We start from the raw sequence: 19,253 nt of genomic DNA, 5'->3' as shown, positions 1-19,253 counted from the left end.
TGCTGCGGAGCGCAGCGCGAGCAGGCTCCCGTGAGCGCGCTCCTTCACTACAGACTATCGCGCCACCTAACCATTCGCCAAAATGTTTTTAATACCAGCGGTAGCCGGGCAAAAAACAATCTTCAAATAAAAGAAAGTCACCTGAGGAGTTAAAGGAGAGTGACAGGGAGCATGAGAAGAAGAGGGAAAGAAAGTTTCAGCCAGCTTGATCGATGGAGTTGGCTTCTAGTTAGGGTGGCCATTTCCATAACACCAAAAAGGAGGACACTTTGGGATTATCTTTTAGTTTTTATCCTGGCTTCACTGAATCCTTCACACTCAAAACACAATAAGACTCTAGTGTACTAACCACAAGTTGAATGTCTATTTACGATACTTTTGCCCTTTCCTGGCTGCTTCCAAGAGTTTTTTGTTTGTAAGGAGTCTCTGGTACATGTCTGTGCACTCAAATGTGAAGTTGACACAAATGTGCAGCTCTGCCTTGACACTGTCCACATCCAGACGATTTCTCTCATTTCTCCATGCTGAGGTCATCATTGAGAACACACGTTCTGTATGTGCATTGCTACATGGGATGGAGAAGATGTAGGCGCTGATCTTCCTCAGATTCACAAGTGGGACTTCTGCTTTGGAAAACAGTTTCAGATACCGCTCCTCACTGTGGCATCCTTCCATTTCTGAAGAGCTGAGAATAGCTTCCACCATGCCAATATCCAAGTTGCTTGCTGCATATCTTGTTGCATTGTGCAGAATATGGGCTAAACAGTTTGCAGCGAGCACGTCTTTTTGAGCCTGTTTCAGTTTCTGATAAACACTGTTGTGTTTTCCATAGTTAACGCTGGCGTTGTCTGCTGCATATGCTGACATTTTTTTCACATCTAGTCCAGACATCTCCAGTTTAGATAGCAGCTGATTTGTTATAGCTTCCGACTTTTCGTTGCTATCACTGTAAAAATCCAACAGTGCATGTTGCACGCCCTCCTCAAAGTGAAAATATCTCAGTACAATGGGGAAACACTTGATCGTACCTTTTTTTGATGCATCACTTGCCACTGAATAATGCAGTTCATTTTCTTTTATGTAATCCACATGCGTCTGGACAGAGTAGGGTGCTAGGATATTTTCGCACAAAGCTTTGGCTTTTGTTTTTCCACAGGTCATCCCTTTTGCTATTGATGAGTCGTTGTAGATTGTGCGATCAACTTTTATTCCACAGTCTACACTCCTGTATGACTGGTGATGCTTGACGGCATGATAAACTTTACAAAGTTCTGCTGCGGAGATTTTGTCATCTTGAGGCGATGAAGCTTCACGGAAAAACGATAAAAGTGAAGAGGCACCTGCGCTTTGATCGTTGCTTTTGTGCTTATCTGTGTTAGCATGTCTGTCGACAGCACCTTTTCCTTTGCTACTTACCTCCACATCGCAACGACACAACGTGCAAAAAGCATGGAAGTCGTCCTTTCGGCTTTTTGTGAGGAATCCATGCTCTTTCGACCATTCAGGATTAAATGAAGTCTTTCGTTTCGGCATTTCTGCGGTTTAACCTACCGCTAACTAGGCGGAGTTGGCTCATGAGCTAGTCTGCTAGCGCTAACGTCACTCTGTGCCACAGTGCCATGCCGTGAACGTGACGTCAAGAAGCACATGGCTAATTGTTTACGTTTATTAACCAATGAAATACAAGATATTTATTTGACATCACATTCAGCCAATAATTTGTAAGACCACAAGTCTTACAGGGATATATACTTACACATAACTTATTTTTTGTATTTCTTTGTATAATTGTCTATTTTTTTTTTATACCCTAAAAGTATAAAATGGGGATCACCTCAAAAGGAGGACAAATGAGCGTCCGGCTCAAGGCTGCGCCGGCAGACGGACACAGACATTGAAAACCGGACTGTCCGACCTAAAACCGGACGGATGGCCACCCTACTTCTAGTGGTGCAGTGACGCGTCCTAAAACCCTTTTATAATCTATCGATTAGATTTATGATTCGAAAATTATAAAAGTAGGGTAGACATGTGGATATTATCCGGCTGAAGAAAACATACATTTATCAAACAGTTTTGTTTTCCACAGACCTTGTTTCCAGCTATTTTCCAAAACCCTGTGGAGAAATCCCATTGCTTTTTGTCGAGGGAACCAGCAGCTTACTTCCTGGTTTTAGGACGCGTGATGCCAATATAAACAAGGTCTTCTGTCGGCTCTGTACATCAATGCCGACCTATGCTGACAAGTAAGTGAAGAGTAGACAATATAAGGCACAAGAGGACGCATACGGCTAAACGCATAGGATTAACGCAAACGCAATCGCAAAAAAGCTTCCGTCCACACGCAATATTCACCGGATAGTGTCTGTCCACACGAGACAGCTCCGTTTAGCTCCAACCGCTGGAGAAGCTGCAGTACATATGCAGGAGCCTGTACGTGGCGCTGTAACTTACTCCACAAAAGCAGCGAAGAAGCATGGTTGTCATGGTTGCCCTTCTGTTTATTCTCCGCGGTGGGGGCCGAGGGATCCGGGCAGAGTTTTTCGCCAGTCAACGTGTATTAAAGTTGAAATCTTCCGGACAAAAGGATAAAAGTGCCAGTCAAAGGTCTTCTTTGGTATTTATTGAGCTTTAAAACAAATGAATAACGAATCTATATAATAATATAATACATGGAGCCTCTCTTTTTCCTCCCTCTCTTCTGACAGCGTCAGTGTCTGTCTCATGCAGCAGCTGATCCAGTAATGAGTGACCCGACAGTAAAAATAAACATATTTATAACTAGTTTAGGTAGTTTGAGAGGTAATTAAAATAGCTAAGGGTGATGATCTGACTTGAAGTGTTTGTTTTGCTCCGTTCACCGCTGCATCACAGCGGGAGGAGCTGCAGGTGAGCAGAGCTGCGTGTCTCCGTCCTGTCAGATTAGACTTCACTCGTGTTTATGTCCATATCGAGAGAAAGATAAATAATCAGAATTCAGTCTGCTGTTTAATTTGACGCGGGGGTGAGCAGCAGAGGTGGGGAGAGGCGGGGCTATTGCGTCATCATTATCAGAAAATGATCGTATAGGGCGTACACACGGAGCCGTTGGACCCCCCAGAGCGTTGCGTATGCCGTTCTATCCACCTTGGGACCCGTTATCGTTTCCCCAGTTGTTTACTGTCATATTCGGTCGTCCTCGTGTGGCCGAACGGTCTATATGACACTAAACAGTAATGCAAACGACTGTTTTCGTCCTCGTGTGGCCGGGGCCTAAAGGTATTGGCGAAATGTCCCAGCCGTTTAGGATAATGAAGGTTCTAATCTAATCAATTACATAGACAACTAACTCCTAATGACAGGAAGGCAGAAAGTGCATTATACAAATAATAATACTCATAATAATAGTTGACATCTTTTAACAATGACCACAATATCATTATTTTAATAAACCAAATATGAACAATTGAGGAAAATGAGGAAGAACTGATGATTCAAATGTTGTAGTGCATAAATTAGGCTACTATTGCAACAAATGCGTTAATTTTCTTCATTATTAGTCGATTTTTTTTTTGGTGGACGAATGCTCCAGGCCAGTGGTTACAATGGTGGGGCCAGTGATAATACAATTCCACCGGCCCGGAGCTAAGACCAGAAACTGGCTTCTAAAGAAAAAACAGCACGGGAAACTCCGGTGCTTATTCCGGTGTCAGCCGAGTGGCTGCAGCCGCTACTGCTAACTAGCCAAACAAACACAGCTCAATGCTAATGAAGTTTGGCACAACGCCGCGGTCAGAACAAGTACAAAAGCATAGCAAGGGCAACTACTGGGAGAGGGAGCGGAAACACCTCCGTCACCAAAAAAGTTCAAGCCCAAAAAGCAAACCGACAGTAATCAGGACAACTAGGCTGGGAGAGGGAGCGGAACACTGCCATCACCAACCAAGCCCGCGGCCCCGACTGGGTGAGTCGCGAAGCTGCACGCAGCCAGCTGTTTGCAGAGAATCCTTGACAAATGTTCCAACCGAACGAACGCTGTAGGCTACAAAAATGTAGCCACGGTACTCTCGCACAGCGAGAAGATGAAAGGAACAGATCCTCTGACGACACCGGCTGATATAGCCGGTGTCACGTGTGTCACAGGTGACTTTGTTGTTATTGGTACCCGAGCTACGCATGCGCGCGATGGACATATCCAGTGCTAAAGCACCGCCTCTGGCGGTCACTAGGGACGAAATAGAACTGGTATTATACAGATTCACATCAGTTCATGCTAAAAATCCATTTGTTCCTCTGTGTTTGAGTCTATTGACTGCACAAGATGTAAAACTTTAATTAAAAACTTTAGTAGTAAAAGGATTACACTGGATAATTCACTCCACTAGCATATATCATTAGTATTTGCATTTTTTCCCACATTTATATGTCGCTTATGCTGAACAAATCTTTTAAATTGTAGATCCTTTTGTTTTATGACTACATTTCCTTCAATTAATATTCTAGGTGTATTGTAGCAGGTTCATCTCCAAAACATGAATCCTGACATATCGGACATCTTTGAAACTTTGATATTTGTTAGATATAGATGGAGCCAGGCTGATCATGGATAGGAACAAATCATGTCATGTTCCTGCATGAGGCCCATTGTCATATGTCGTATATCTATTCTCTCTTCAGACTGGGTGGGTGCGGCTTGTTGGAGAGCAGCTGTGTTTCTCTGGCCTCAGCTCTGAAGTCCAACCCCTCCCACCTGAGAGAGCTGGACCTGAGGGACAACAAGCTGCATAATTCAGCAGTGAAGCTGCTTTGTGATCTTTTGGAGAGTCCTGACTGTAGCCTGGAGACTCTGAGGTTAGTAAAGGGCAGGGGCGGACTGGGGGGAAAAAGTGGCCCGGGGATTAATTGACAGACAGGCCCACTTAATGCGCGGCATGTATGGGCCGGCTGGCGACGAAAGTTTGTTACTTAACAAAAAATCCTATGCATTTAATGTTATTTTGGACAATTATTCATATAGTAATCATATTACCTGAGCCCTTGAGTTGCCTAGCAAAATAGTTTGTATATAACAGTATATATTTAGTGATTTTAATGTTAACAGATCATTGATACAATAACATTTTGACCTAATTTGCCTGACTTGACACATGGAATAAAACATGGGCGTATAAGCATCCTCAATGTGGGTGAGACAGGTGGTGGACCTCACCTCCTCTAGGGGGGTCCGGGGGCAAGCTCCCCCGGGAAGATTTTTTTTAAATGTTGAAGTTAAATGCATCAATCTGGTGCACTTTGAGAGCAAAATTAGGGACTAAATATATGGCAGTCAGTAGGGGCTTGGACTGTGAGCCGTAGGGTCGCCGGTTCAAGTCCCCGAGCAGACCTACATTTGGAGTGTGAACTTCTACTTGGAGAGGTCCCAGTTCACCTCCTTCCCTGCCGTGGTGCCCTTGAGCAAGGCACCGGACATCCCCCTTACCCCCTCACTCCCATTGCTCCCCGGTCGCTGTGCAATAGAGAACCGCAGTGACGCGTCGTAAAACCCGGAAGTAAGTTAGCATTTTTAGCACTTCCGGTTCCTTCCTCAAAAAGCAATGCATTTTTTCCATAGGGTTTTGGAAAATAGCTCGAAATAAGGTCTGTGGTTGACACAAATTTAAGAGGTAATTGACGTTTTCTTCTACGACATTAAATACATCAGCAGTGACCCCACTGGGGATTTTTTAAGAGTTTACGTGTCTGAAAAACGATGGTTGTTACCGAATGGCTGAATAGGACTACAGAAATTGTCGAGGCCGTTGTACGTCATTACGCCGAACACGTAAACACTCCCGCTAAGTTTGTTTTCCCCTGTGTTCTGCTTGAAAGCAAGTACCTGCCTATCTTTAGTATCTGTATATCTATATCTGACCATTAGAATCTGTATTTTTGAAATTGTCGTTTTTAACACCGTAGTTTTACAAATTATAGAATAATTAATTACCAGTGTTTTACTCGGCAGTTCGTTTCGTTGGCTAACGTTAGCTAAAGCTAGCACTACTAGTTAGCTACGCAATGGTTTGTTGCTTTGCTCCGGGTTGCAGCCACAGGTCTTCGCATGAAACGTGCTTGTTCTATCGTTTCCCGGCCAATGTTTTGAGAAAGTCTGGATTCGTGCCATGAGGTAAGCTGACGTTACATTTTTGTCCATGTCACGGTGAAATGTAAATAATGGGTAGTGACTGTATCGCCGTTTTAGAGATGGCGCTGCTGAAAAGACCGCAACATAAGTAAAGATAATGAATACATCCTATTAAAACCTGTGTGGCTTATATGATAAGTCTTATTAGTACAAGCAGCATAACGTTTCACCATGTAACTAAAGATTGTAGTCAGGGAAATCAGTTTGACATATTGAACTAATAACAAATCACCTCTGGCTGGCAGAGAACTCTCTGCTCCATAGCTTCTCTTGGACGTAAAATCACATGTACATTTTACATTTATATTCAATTTAATATTCCATCCCTCACATACTTTTGTATATATAATAACTTATATTTTGTTTTTCTTGTTATGCTGCTGCAACACAAACATTTCCCAAATTGGGATCAATACAGTAATATCTTATCTTAATTAATTAAGAAATATAACTATTATAATTAGTGTAGCAGCTGACACCTATTTTCAATATGGATTAATCTACCATTTATTTCTTTAGTTCAATTTTCATCTATAAAAATGTCAAAATAGTGAAAATGTTCACGAGACTTATCAAAGTGCAAGGTTATATCTTTAGATGTTTTGTTTTAGCCTATGTACTGTATGTCTTAATGCTCTTACAGTATATGTGACGGTGTGACTTCCATGAAACTATATTTTATATCTTCCCAACAGACGAGCTGACAGGAAACCTAACACTCTAACAACCACAACATTGCAAAGGCGAGTAAATGTAAATTAAAAACAATTCACAATTTTTTTATTTCTTCTTCCTTGCAGTGAGGTGAAGCTGACCTTCCACTTGGTGCCAGTAAGGATGTTCCTCACGCAGGCTGAATGTTTCTCCTTCCTTACTGACAAAGAAGCCCTTGATTTGCAATGCTTTACTAATTGTCATTTCCCTGGCTCCGTAGGGACACTTTACCCCCAGCACAGCGGAAGACCCTACCAGACCATCCGGAGATGCCCCCAACAATCCTGATAGGGAGAGCAACAAATCTGACTCATGGACCTGCATCTGAGTTGCAGTGGTGAATGCCCTGACGCCCTCACATTCATTCATAGTCCCCCACTGTACAGACAAAACACCATCAAGGGCCTGTTGTTGCCCTAGCACCCTGGCAATAAAGGAAGCAGTCACATGCTTTGACCTCAGGACAGCTCCAAAGTTGCTGGCAGTCAACCTTCCTTTCCTGAACAAATGCCAGTTTGGGTTGGTTCGCTGACCAGTGGTAGCCACCTGAATTGCCCTCTGTTGCTCTTCAGACAATGCCATGCTTGCCACAATTGCCTCAGGTCCCTGATGCCCAACAGATTTGATAATTTCAGGAACAGTAAGTGTTTCCAAGCTATAGTGTTCCTCTTCTGGCTCGGGGGAGAGAAGCCAAGAAATTCCTGAGAACCTGCCCCCGAGTCTGTACCTCAGCCAGTCACGATCTTCGGAGGTGGGCTCTCTTGTCAGCGGGTTAAATTAGTTATTGGTTTCAACAGTCACATTAAAACAGTTACTAAATCAGCTTACTATCACTTAAAGAACATATCTAGGATTAAAAGACTAATGTCACAACAGGATTTGGAAAAACGTGTCCATGCTTTTATCTTCAGTAGACTGGACTACTGCAATGGTGTCTTCACAGGTCTCACTAAAAAATCTATTAGAAAGCTGCAGCTGATTCAGAACACCGCTGCTCGAGTCCTTACCAACACTAAGAAAGTGGATCACATCGCTCCAGTTCTGAAGTCTTTACAATAGCTTCCTGTGTGTCAAAGAATAGATTTCAAAATACTGCTGCAGTTTATAAAGCACTGAATGGTTTAGGACCAAAATGCATTTCTGACCTCCTGCTAAATGATGAACCATCCAGATCTCTCAGGTCTTCAGGGACTGGTCAGCTTTCTGTCCCCAGAGTCAGAACTAAACATGGTAAAGCAGCTTTCAGTTATTATGCTCCAAATATCTGGAACAAACTCCCAGAAACCTGCAGGTCCGCTGCAACTCTTACAACTTTTAAATCCAGGCTGAAGACTTTTCTTTTTGTCGCTGCTCTTAATTGAACTATTCATATCTTAGACTGCACTGTAACTTTTATCCATGTATTTTTTCTTTTAATGTTTATTTTATTAGCTTTTCTTTTTAATGACTGATTTTAAATGCCATTTTCTTAATGTCTTTCATTTTTTGTAAAGCACTTTGAATTGCCTTGTGTTGAAAAGAGCTATATAAATAAACTTGCCTTGCCTTGCCTAATAAAGATTTCATGTGACACATACAATTGATTTGTTGATGGGAATTAATGTGAATAAATTAACTCGGTCTTAAAAGGTTAACGGTACTCTTGCTATCACTACTCACCGACACTATAAACCTTGTCCCTCATGCTAGCCCTGACAACACCGGTAAGCACACCTTCATCTAGGCTGCACTGTAACGTGTCTTGACTTGTAGTGGTTCTCTCCTCTATCTACACTCTTCTTGTCATCTTTGTAAAACGATATCAGACTGGTAATTGACACAGCCATGACTTCTAGTTAAATTCAGTGTGGCTACAATTAAAAGCTTTGTTAAAATATGCAAGTAGGCGAAAGTCAAATTCAGCTTTATTGTCAAAAATTCTACATGTGTTATACATCCAGAAATATCGAAATATCGTTTCCCACAGTGTGACATGTATACATAAAACAAAAAGGGCCTAGATAAACGTGGTATACATTAAACAAAACGGGCCTAGATAACCGGGGTATACAGTTTAAAATGTTAATATATTTAAAGTGTTCAAAGTGCAGTTTCAGTGCAAGTCAGTTGAAACGATCTTAAGTTGGCGTGACGTTGAAGTCGTCCGACCCTGCTGCTGTACTGGCTTGTAGTTAGTTTATAGCATAACGTTAGCATTTCGCTTTTGGCGACTAGATTTACGATTCAAAAATTATAAAAGTAGGGTTGACATGTGGAGGTTATCCGGCTGAACAAAACGTGATCCCTCTCTTAAATGTGTGTCAAACCTTATTTCGAGCTATTTTCCAAAATCCTATGGAGAATTTGCATTGGTTTTTCGCGAAGGAACCGGAAGAAGTTTACTTCCGGGTTTTACGACGCGTCACTGCGGTTCTCTATAGCTGCCCACTGCTCCTACACTTAAACACTTATAGTTTTCATGTCTTGTTACATAAGAATAGATCATATTTGATCTAAAAAATATCTATTTGTGATCATACTGTGTGACAGCTTGTATGTACTTACACAACAGGTGCACTGTTCTCTCTAAAGTATGTGTTGTACTGTCTCAGTGTGAACTGTTGGAGATTTGGAGGATGTTTAAAACCAACCTCGTCTCCGCGTGTCGTTTGATAAGCTGGGTGAATTCGTAAAAAGGAAGGGATTAAGAAACACCAGAATACAAGTTAAACAATAATCTTGCTTTAATGATAAAGAGTAACAATACAAATACAAATACAAAGAAATCACGAAGCACTCTGCAGAGTACTCCGGGCTCAGGTTCTACCACCGTGTGAGACAGGTCTCAGGAACGGCCGGTGAAAAACAAGAGCGCGAACCAAAGGAAAACACAGGCTTTCATACTAAAACACAGGAGGAGGAGGTGTACGTGCTTTCCCCCAGAGGTCATCTTATTGGCAGAGACCAACACATGGCCTGTCGCACCCAATCAGTGCGACACAGCAGCTTGTAGCCAGCACACACACATCCCGTTTATGGCCCTTTGTCCCTGAGTCCATCTTCCCCCCTTCAGGTTACCACACACAAGTTAAAAGTATGTTTTAAGATATAGTTGTTATAGTTGGCTAAATATACGTAATACATGTTAATTACTTTCATATCAATAACAACGAGGAACACATTACCTATGCTCTTAAGCAGTATTAGAGATGCTTTTCAAATAGTCAGACTTCACACAGGCCTAATATAGAGAACACACTCATTTGTCTTACAGCCTTTCCATTTGTTTGAGCTATTGTTCACATCTTTACTTCAATTAAAAAGGTTTCACATTGTATATTTCCAGCTTCCTTTACACATACTGTTATTATTAATACAAAGTAACCAACCACACATATCTATTGAAAACAAGTCGATTTCCCTGATAATTGACATGCTGAAACTCTTCGGAATGTGTCCCCTCCCCCAACTCTCTCGTCCCTGTCATAAAAAACTGCTTCCATTTCATATAGAGTAATAAAAGATGTTTAAGCTAATTTCTCCACAATGTTTGTTGCCATTTAGTACCCACACATGAAAGAATAAGAACAGAGGTATAGTTGACCAGTAATCCTGTAGCACATATATTTACTGCAATGAAAACACACACACATCTGCTCCAAGCATGTGTAAGCACACCCTTCTTTTACGAGGGAAACATTCCAGAGTTTTGGAGCTATCCCCAAATAAGGGTGTCCCCTGCTCACATCTCTCTCTAAACACAAGGACTTCACCTCAATATATTGGGGGAGGGAAAATATACTTTGTCCCTTCTAATTTAACACACATGAATATATATAAGGTGACATAAAAAGGAATATACCAGATTGAACTTTCCTGCCATACCACGTTACTTTAATCCTTCAAATAATTCAAATAATCCTTCAATTCCCCCTTTTTGGTCTCGCATTAACGAGACCAACACACATAAGACATTTGAAACAAAACTACTGTCCTTCTTTAATACTGTGTCTGTCCCCCTTCATTAAACCTTTGGGAATAGAAAACAACCTCCAATGACAGTGAAGAAACTATCAGAGTGAGAGCCTGAGTGCCAGAAAGCAGCATCCTTGCGTGTTGTTGAATCATCAGGCCCCCCCCCCCCCCCCCCCCCCCCCTCAGCGGAATACGCCAACAAGGGCAGCTGATAGGGAGGGGGAGATGCGGCCTTTCCTTCAAAGGTGGAACTGATGAATCTGATCAGAGAGAAGTAGACTCCTCTGCTGCCTCGAGAAGTCCCCCAGCCCGCTGACGCCTCCTTCCAAGTCGTCTGCTGTAGGGATGTCCGCGAGGTCCTTCTCCTCCAGTCCGCTGATGCCTGCTTCCAAGTCGTCTGCTATAGGGATGTCCGCGTTGACGATAGCCAGGTCCATCCTGATGTCCTCCAAGGTCCTAGCCGGAGTGTTCCTCGCCGCACACTGGCTCCAGTAGTACCAGATGTCCCCCTTTGCTCCTCGGCGGACGGCATGAGATGTCCTCTGGGTCACTCTGTAGAGGCCGGAGAACCTGGGGTTGAGTCACGTAGGCCTGACGACCTTCAGCCAGACGAACTCCGCTGTGTCGGCCTCCTGCTCCTCGGGTCCCCCTTTTGGCGTCAGCAACCTGTGTGGAGAAATCTGATACCCACCCCTCAAGTCTACGCTCAGTGCTTCTGGGCCCTCAGGTGTTTGACCCACCACTGGTAGGCCGCTTCAGAATTCTAATACTTGGCCTGTGTCAACAAAATAAACCCCAACATCTTCAGGTGAACTAAATAACATATCTCAATAGCTCTGAATTTCTGACAAGCATCTGTGTTATTATAAATGAAATCCTTGAGATCCCATTTAAAATCTAAATATAATATGAACTGCTAATGTCTCTGGTAATGGAACAAACTAATGTTATGGATTAAAAACAACTAAAATCATGATACTGACAAAGTGAATAATTTCCAGGCGAGGCTGCTTCTACCTGTCACTGCTTGGATATTATCAAGCTGAAAAATGAATACAGAAATCCAACATACTGTCATCAAATGTCTTTCTATTATGACTTTAAATTAAATGTACATCCCCATAATGATCTAAACAGTCTATGGCTTTTACTTCTTTACCAGGCTAGTTACAAGATGTTGTCTAAATTAAATTCTATCTCATTACATTACTATGTGTTAACTTAGCTGTAATATGTTCTTTCTACAGTTCAAACCTCAGTTACTTTAATACCTGTTGAAATATTACAAAATTGTTTTCATTATCACAGTTCACCTTCTCATTCTCATTCTGGAATTACCTCTCTCAGTAGCCCCTTGGCCACTGATTCTGCATCTGTGTTACCTGTTATAACTCAATCAATATTAGAAACATGTCAACATTAATCAAACATTATCTTATCCCCAGATATGGAGCAGGTTAAATCTAAAACTGTCAATCAATGGTCAGATTGAACATCTGAGTTGGGGCGGCAGGTTTCTTCCAGTCCCTAAATGAAAATATCCCACACTCCCCCTTTTTACACATGTAAACATGTGTAACAAAATCCTGTATGGGAAGAAAACCTTCAGGTAACCAGTGGTTATAAGAAAATACCAAACATCATTCACAAAAGTACATCCATCATTTTTCACAGTAAACACTCCAGGGAAAATAAGTGTTTATTTCCAGCTGGCAGTCCTAAAAGAAACAGAATCTTTAGATTTTAGTTTGAGTTTTACATTTGCAAACCGCCAAATCCTGTGGGAATTAGAAACGGGTCACATGTGCGTTTTTCCAAATGTGTGGAATTGTAGGAAACCTGTGTTTCCCATGGAGCTCCAAAATAATGTATTAGTCCAAAGACATGCTCGGTTAGTTATTGTTTTAGAATCATGCAGTTACACTGATCACATGCAGAAATTCCTCCACACTCACACTGTCAGGTTGTAAAGTCAAGTTTGGTCAGCCCCAGAGTCAGTCATTGATAGTGCTTTTCTCAAGTCACACTGTAAGTCAGGGTCAAAGGTCATTTGGTCTCAGTTTCATTGGCCATGTGTCGTGCTCTGCAGAGACTTTGATACTTCAGCATAGGCCAGTATCCTTTGTCTACAAAAATCAGTCATATATGGAGCGCCATCATTTATCAATTCACAATTACCACCTTAAGTCAGATATCTCTAACTTGTCATCGGGACGGCTGCTTCCCACATTTCCTGCAATTTGGTACAAAACTCACTTCATAATAGTACTACTACTACTGCAATTTATTTACAACTAAGTAGTATTAAAATGTCTAAGAAATCTAATTCAGAAACTTGTGTACATAACTATTATCTTAAGTCAAAACATTACTAGGATCTGTGTAGCTCTGCATTTCATAGCTCATTATACTCATTTATCTTCAATTCTGGTCTACTTAAAAACAATGTTAAACTCTTTAGCAGTGTGTGGAACCTTGGGTGTCCGAACATGCAACCATCACCCTTTACTTTACCAAGGATTAAAAACAGTTTCCATCCTAAAGCCCTCCTATGGTAATAACTATGCCACAATGGTGAAATCAATATTGTAACAAATGAGATCACTGCTTTATTCACACATGAATAAAAATCTCTTGAAGAATAATTTATTAATGTGATGGAAAGATTGAAGAATATGGTTCTACACCGTGCTACTCCAAAACACCCCCTGCTTAAAGTGTAGTGCATATTTCCCTCATGTCTCCCCCTTTAACCCTCAGTGTGTTTTTAGGATGATTTTCTCATTTTACTTTAATAGTTTCCTCTTTACTGCTATTTTGAATTTACCAATCGATTAATTCATGGTTAATACCTCTTTTTATCTTTACTTATTTATCAAGTCAATTCAAGTTCTTTAAATGTGGTGTCTTCTATGTGTGTTTTGTGAATAAGTGTGTTTATGTGTAAACTCACTCATTCCCGTTTTCCTTTTCTCCTCCCCTGGTTGTCTCAAGCCGTGACCCCGACCTCCTCACTTCAAATCGACTATGCCAACTCCTCTGATTCTGTCTTCTCTTCAGTCCATCAGCTCTTGAATCCATCCGCTGTAACTCTTTTAGGCAGCCTTTGGCCCAGTCACATCTGCAGCCCACATCATGCCACTGTTCTTTGCACTGCTTTGCATTTCATCTCCTCCTTTACAGTCTCTCTGCTGCTTTATGGAGGGCGGATTCTGCTCTCATGTCCCCCACTCTGCTCCTGTGCCAAATCTCGTGGCTCAGCCCTGTCTGAGGGACCGATGAGAGTATTTCTGTATGTCAGCAAGCGGTTCGGTTCTGGATGCCTCAGGTGGAGACGGTTCAGCTCCGGTTCTCTGTCTGTTTGATGGAGAAGGATGAGCCTCCTTTTGGGTTGGGTCTTTTGTCTGCTTGGAGGGACGGGGTCGTAGCCTTTCTAACTCAGAGGGGGAGTCCAGGTCCCGGGACGCATTATCCATAAGAAATCTAGCACACTGAGATTGAATCAATCCAACCCTTTCCACTCTGTCTCTTTCTAATCATACTATCTGTCTTAGTTGCTAAATGCCATCTAAACAACACCATTAATGTCTACTAATGATATTACAAAAACTCCCTCTATAAATTGTTTCATCCATTGTTACATATCTACCCAACCTGACTCTTTCAGGAAACCATTTTCTTCCATAAATTGAAATACCTGTTTCAAGCATCACATATTTCACACACTACGAAAGAACATCTCCATACTTTCTCCAATATTTTAAATCCCACTGTTACTTAGAACAATAGTAAACCTGCAGAGCACACTGATCAGATCACAGTAATATAATTTGACTCAAGTGTAGGCCTATGTATACTTTCCATTTGACTTATTACTTTTGGTGAATATTTATTTATATTGTCTAAATTCCTTGTCTATGATGTGCAAAAAGTTAGAGTATAAAAATGTGTTTTTCTCAATGTATTTACACTCCACGGATTCTTGAGTATACTCATCTCCTGGTGTTGTCGTTCCTAAAAATGTTAGCAAACACAAAACTCCCACTACAACATTTATAGATAAATTGATCTAGCAAAATGAAGTCTTTTCTAATTCAAAATGTGACAAAAGAACAATGATTTGTCTTTCAGAAGATGGTGGTCTAACAGAATGACTCTTGACCCCATGGAGTCAAATAGATTTAGCCATGAGGCGGCTGACTTTAAAATGAACTGGGACAAAGAAACCACATGCATGTGGGTACATTATAGTCTAGAAATATAACACAAAACAACACTACTTAAAAATAATAACAATTCAAATGACTTCTGGTGAAAAGCATGAAGAACAAAACAACTTAATCTACTCTCAATGTTCATGTACACCATCACTGTGTATTTAATCAGTAGTTACCGGTTGTATCCTTAATCAAACTATTTCACCATCTTCACTTATTTTAGGTTACTCATTCAACAATATGACATTCTTCCGAATAGTAGTTAACTTTATATAACTTTTACTCTCTATATTTTAGCAACAACCTTACTTTTCTCTCTCTCTCTGTCTACTTTCCAAAACATCTCATTTCTCCTGACCACAAGTTTCTCATAAATCACCCCTTTGTGTAACCGTGTGAGATGGCTGGAGCAAAACCTCGTGCAGGACCTCTGTCATGCTTAAACATTAACAGATTCCCTCTGACAAACTTACAAAAACCTTCTCTTTACTTTCTACTCTTTTGTTCCTGTATTTAATATAATTTTCCCCTTGGAATATAATTAAGTACAATCCTTAGTTAATGACAAATACCATGAAATTCACAACGCAATGCAACGGTATCAATCAGTTCTCAAAGGCTATATTTAAATAGCAGCAAATCATTGTTTCTTATTTATTTCAATATATCTACCACTTCAAATCACACCTTGATCTGTTAATTTTCTATGTATTTCACTCCAACTTCAGATCACTAGAGAAAAAAGCAAGCAGACACACTCCGGGCTGCTGCTGCTGCTCTCGAGAGGAAAAAGGGTGGGGGGAACTCTCACAGACAAATACTGACACCCCCTTCTCTCTCCCCTGCTGTAGCTCTCAGCCTCTCCTTTGGAAAAGGGGGCTTCTTTCAACAATTAACACTTCTGCTATCCTTTTATTCAAATTTTTTTTTGCTTGAACCCACTGTCCTCATAAGCTCTTAACTCACGCTCCTCTCGTTAAAATTGTCCCTTCATTATGACTTCGTATCTATTCATCTGACTTAGGCTGTTTCTGTTACCAGTAAATATTCACAGACTTCATATCTATTGATCTGACTTACTGTCCTTGTTACCGGTAAATATTCACAACACACCAAAGGATATAGTGAGGCCCGGTCACTTCAGAATGACTTTCTGAAGTTTGCGTTACTCTCCTTTGGATCACTTATAAAAAATAACTCATCTCCAGCCCCGTCGAGCTGTGGATTCGTTATTTTGAGTCAGTCTTATATGGAGACTTAATACAACCAACTGACTACTCTAGACAGTCTAACTGTGGGGACTCAATACCTCCACTTTCAAGCCCGGGACTTTAATACCCTTCTGGCCTGCCGGAACTCAATATCCGATTTTAACTGTGGGGACTCAATACCTCCACTTTCAAGCCCGGGACTTCAATACCCTTCTGGCCTGCCGGAACTCAATATCCGATTTTAACAACTAAAACACGCATTTGCATTGTTACTATAAAAAACACTGTAAACTTCGTCTGACAACCCTAAAATTTGGAATATGGTCAAATCACCGATTTCGAATTAAACTGGCATCTGTTTACCTGTTATTGTCAGAGCTCTGTTGTTAGTTGTCAGAAGAAGCCGAGATGTTTAGCCCTGGACTATTCCGTCCGCTTGCTGCTGGTGGTCTCTTCCCCGAAAACACCCCACTCAGACACGTCGGGGTCACCACTTGTTGGAGATTTGGAGGATGTTTAAAACCAACCTCGTCTCCGCGTGTCGTTTGATAAGCTGGGTGAATTCGTAAAAAGGAAGGGATTAAGAAACACCAGAATACAAGTTAAACAATAATCTTGCTTTAATGATAAAGAGTAACAATACAAATACAAATACAAAGAAATCACGAAGCACTCTGCAGAGTACTCCGGGCTCAGGTTCTACCACCGTGTGAGACAGGTCTCAGGAACGGCCGGTGAAAAACAAGAGCGCGAACCAAAGGAAAACACAGGCTTTCATACTAAAACACAGGAGGAGGAGGTGTACGTGCTTTCCCCCAGAGGTCATCTTATTGGCAGAGACCAACACATGGCCTGTCGCACCCAATCAGTGCGACACAGCAGCTTGTAGCCAGCACACACACATCCCGTTTATGGCCCTTTGTCCCTGAGTCCATCTTCCCCCCTTCAGGTTACCACACACAAGTTAAAAGTATGTTTTAAGATATAGTTGTTATAGTTGGCTAAATATACGTAATACATGTTAATTACTTTCATATCAATAACAACGAGGAACACATTACCTATGCTTTTAAGCAGTATTAGAGATGCTTTTCAAATAGTCAGACTTCACACAGGCCTAATATAGAGAACACACTCATTTGTCTTACAGCCTTTCCATTTGTTTGAGCTATTGTTCACATCTTTACTTCAATTAAAAAGGTTTCACATTGTATATTTCCAGCTTCCTTTACACATACTGTTATTATTAATACAAAGTAACCAACCACACATATCTATTGAAAACAAGTCGATTTCCCTGATAATTGACATGCTGAAACTCTTCGGAATGTGTCCCCTCCCCCAACTCTCTCGTCCCTGTCATAAAAAACTGCTTCCATTTCATATAGAGTAATAAAAGATGTTTAAGCTAATTTCTCCACAATGTTTGTAGCCATTTAGTACCCACACATGAAAGAATAAGAACAGAGGTATAGTTGACCAGTAATCCTGTAGCACATATATTTACTGCAATGAAAACACACACACATCTGCTCCAAGCATGTGTAAGCACACCCTTCTTTTACGAGGGAAACATTCCAGAGTTTTGGAGCTATCCCCAAATAAGGGTGTCCCCTGCTCACATCTCTCTCTAAACACAAGGACTTCACCTCAATATATTGGGGGAGGGAAAAGATGCTTTGTCCCTTCTAATTTAACACACATGAATATATATAAGGTGACATAAAAAGGAATATACCAGATTGAACTTTCCTGCCATACCACGTTACTTTAATCCTTCAAATAATTCAAATAATCCTTCAGAACATAGATTAAACAGCCAGCCAAACTCTTTTGAGAGCCAGGGAATGAGCAGCCATGCTCCTTTATTGAATTATTTTCAGTCCACTGACATTCAAACGGAGTGAAACTATAAAAAAAGAAGATACAAGGCACTTAAGGATCTCATACATGCAAGTGTAACATACACAGATTAACACATTGGACTGCTAAGTGTAAACAAGGTAAATAGCTAATGCTAGCTGCAATAAGCATGTATACAGGCTAGTATGGCTAACAGTGCGAATGGTAACGCAATTTAAACATCTCCAAATGTCATCACATAAACACAATACATGTTACTAATCCTTACAGTCAGTGTAAGTGTTAGGCTTACACTTACACTTACAGTCATTGCTTTCTGAGGGACTTGACCCTTTTACTCTTCAGGTTACATAGGGAAAATTAGTAGAGCCAATCAGGAACTGAGAATTTAGTCCAACTTCCTTTTCAATCAAACTCACTTACTTTTCAATCATACTGTCTCACACCTCACACACATAACTATTCTTATGCACACACCCTATCATTCTGTTTTACACACATAACTATAGTCATTCACATGAACTATTATTACGTCTTATATAAGCTATTATTCAGCCTTTCATTCACTGCTTCTGTTTTACAAATATGATTATTGTTATTAACATGAAATACTATTCCCTCTTACATAGGTTATTATTCTGTCTTACATACATTGTTTACCGATTACACACATACTACTATCCTCTATTATAATGTTCTATTAGATTATAGTTGTTTTGTGAAAGACGATAGTGGTGTGTGTACGAGAGTATGATGGTGCGTTTAAGAGATTTTGTTTTTGTGTGAGAGAGAATAGTTATTTATGTATGATAGAATGATAGTAAATGAAGGAAGGAATGACAGTACGTTATAGACCGTATGATGCTGTGTATGAAAGAGTCTGGTTGTGTACATGTGAGATTCTGATATTGTTTGTAAGACCAAGTATGAGTTGTGAGCTAGACGGCCTCTCATAGCCTTTCTCCATACTTTGCATTGTACTCAAAACAGTTAGTATAAGTGTGCGATTGGAGACACAGCATTGTTCTAATTTAAATAACTATAATTACATTTGGCAAATGTTTGGACTTTGTACAGAACAACTAACCCCTTTTGCTGAAGTCTAAGAATCCAAAGTGTTACTTTTCATCTTTA

General features: G+C 40.8%; 1 protein-coding gene and 1 long non-coding RNA gene across 6 annotated transcripts in view; both read left to right on the top strand.

The window, feature by feature from the left end:
- Positions 1-19,253, top strand: part of LOC307028403 (NACHT, LRR and PYD domains-containing protein 3-like) — a 104,489-nt gene that overhangs the window by 82,378 nt on the left and 2,858 nt on the right. For 4 of the 5 annotated variants that reach the window (XM_079663393.1, XM_079663392.1, XM_079663395.1 and 1 more), the window contains one exon: positions 4,657-4,830. The exons of the other annotated variant lie outside the window; for it this stretch is intronic. In XM_079663393.1, the coding sequence (XP_079519519.1) occupies positions 4,657-4,830 (174 nt within the window). The remainder of the gene's footprint in view (positions 1-4,656; positions 4,831-19,253) is intronic. 5 annotated transcript variants of the gene reach the window in all.
- LOC307029528 lies at positions 4,871-8,453 on the top strand. Its single transcript, XR_013805370.1, has 2 exons — positions 4,871-6,991; positions 7,095-8,453. It is a non-coding gene; the product is annotated as an uncharacterized lncRNA (long non-coding RNA).

The sequence above is a fragment of the Notothenia rossii genome, assembly GCF_949606895.1.
Source record: "Notothenia rossii genome assembly, chromosome: 2".
In the NCBI taxonomy this organism is placed as follows: domain Eukaryota; kingdom Metazoa; phylum Chordata; class Actinopteri; order Perciformes; family Nototheniidae; genus Notothenia; species Notothenia rossii.
Note: the sequence above shows the minus strand (reverse complement) of the source record. Positions and strands in the feature narration are given on the sequence as shown.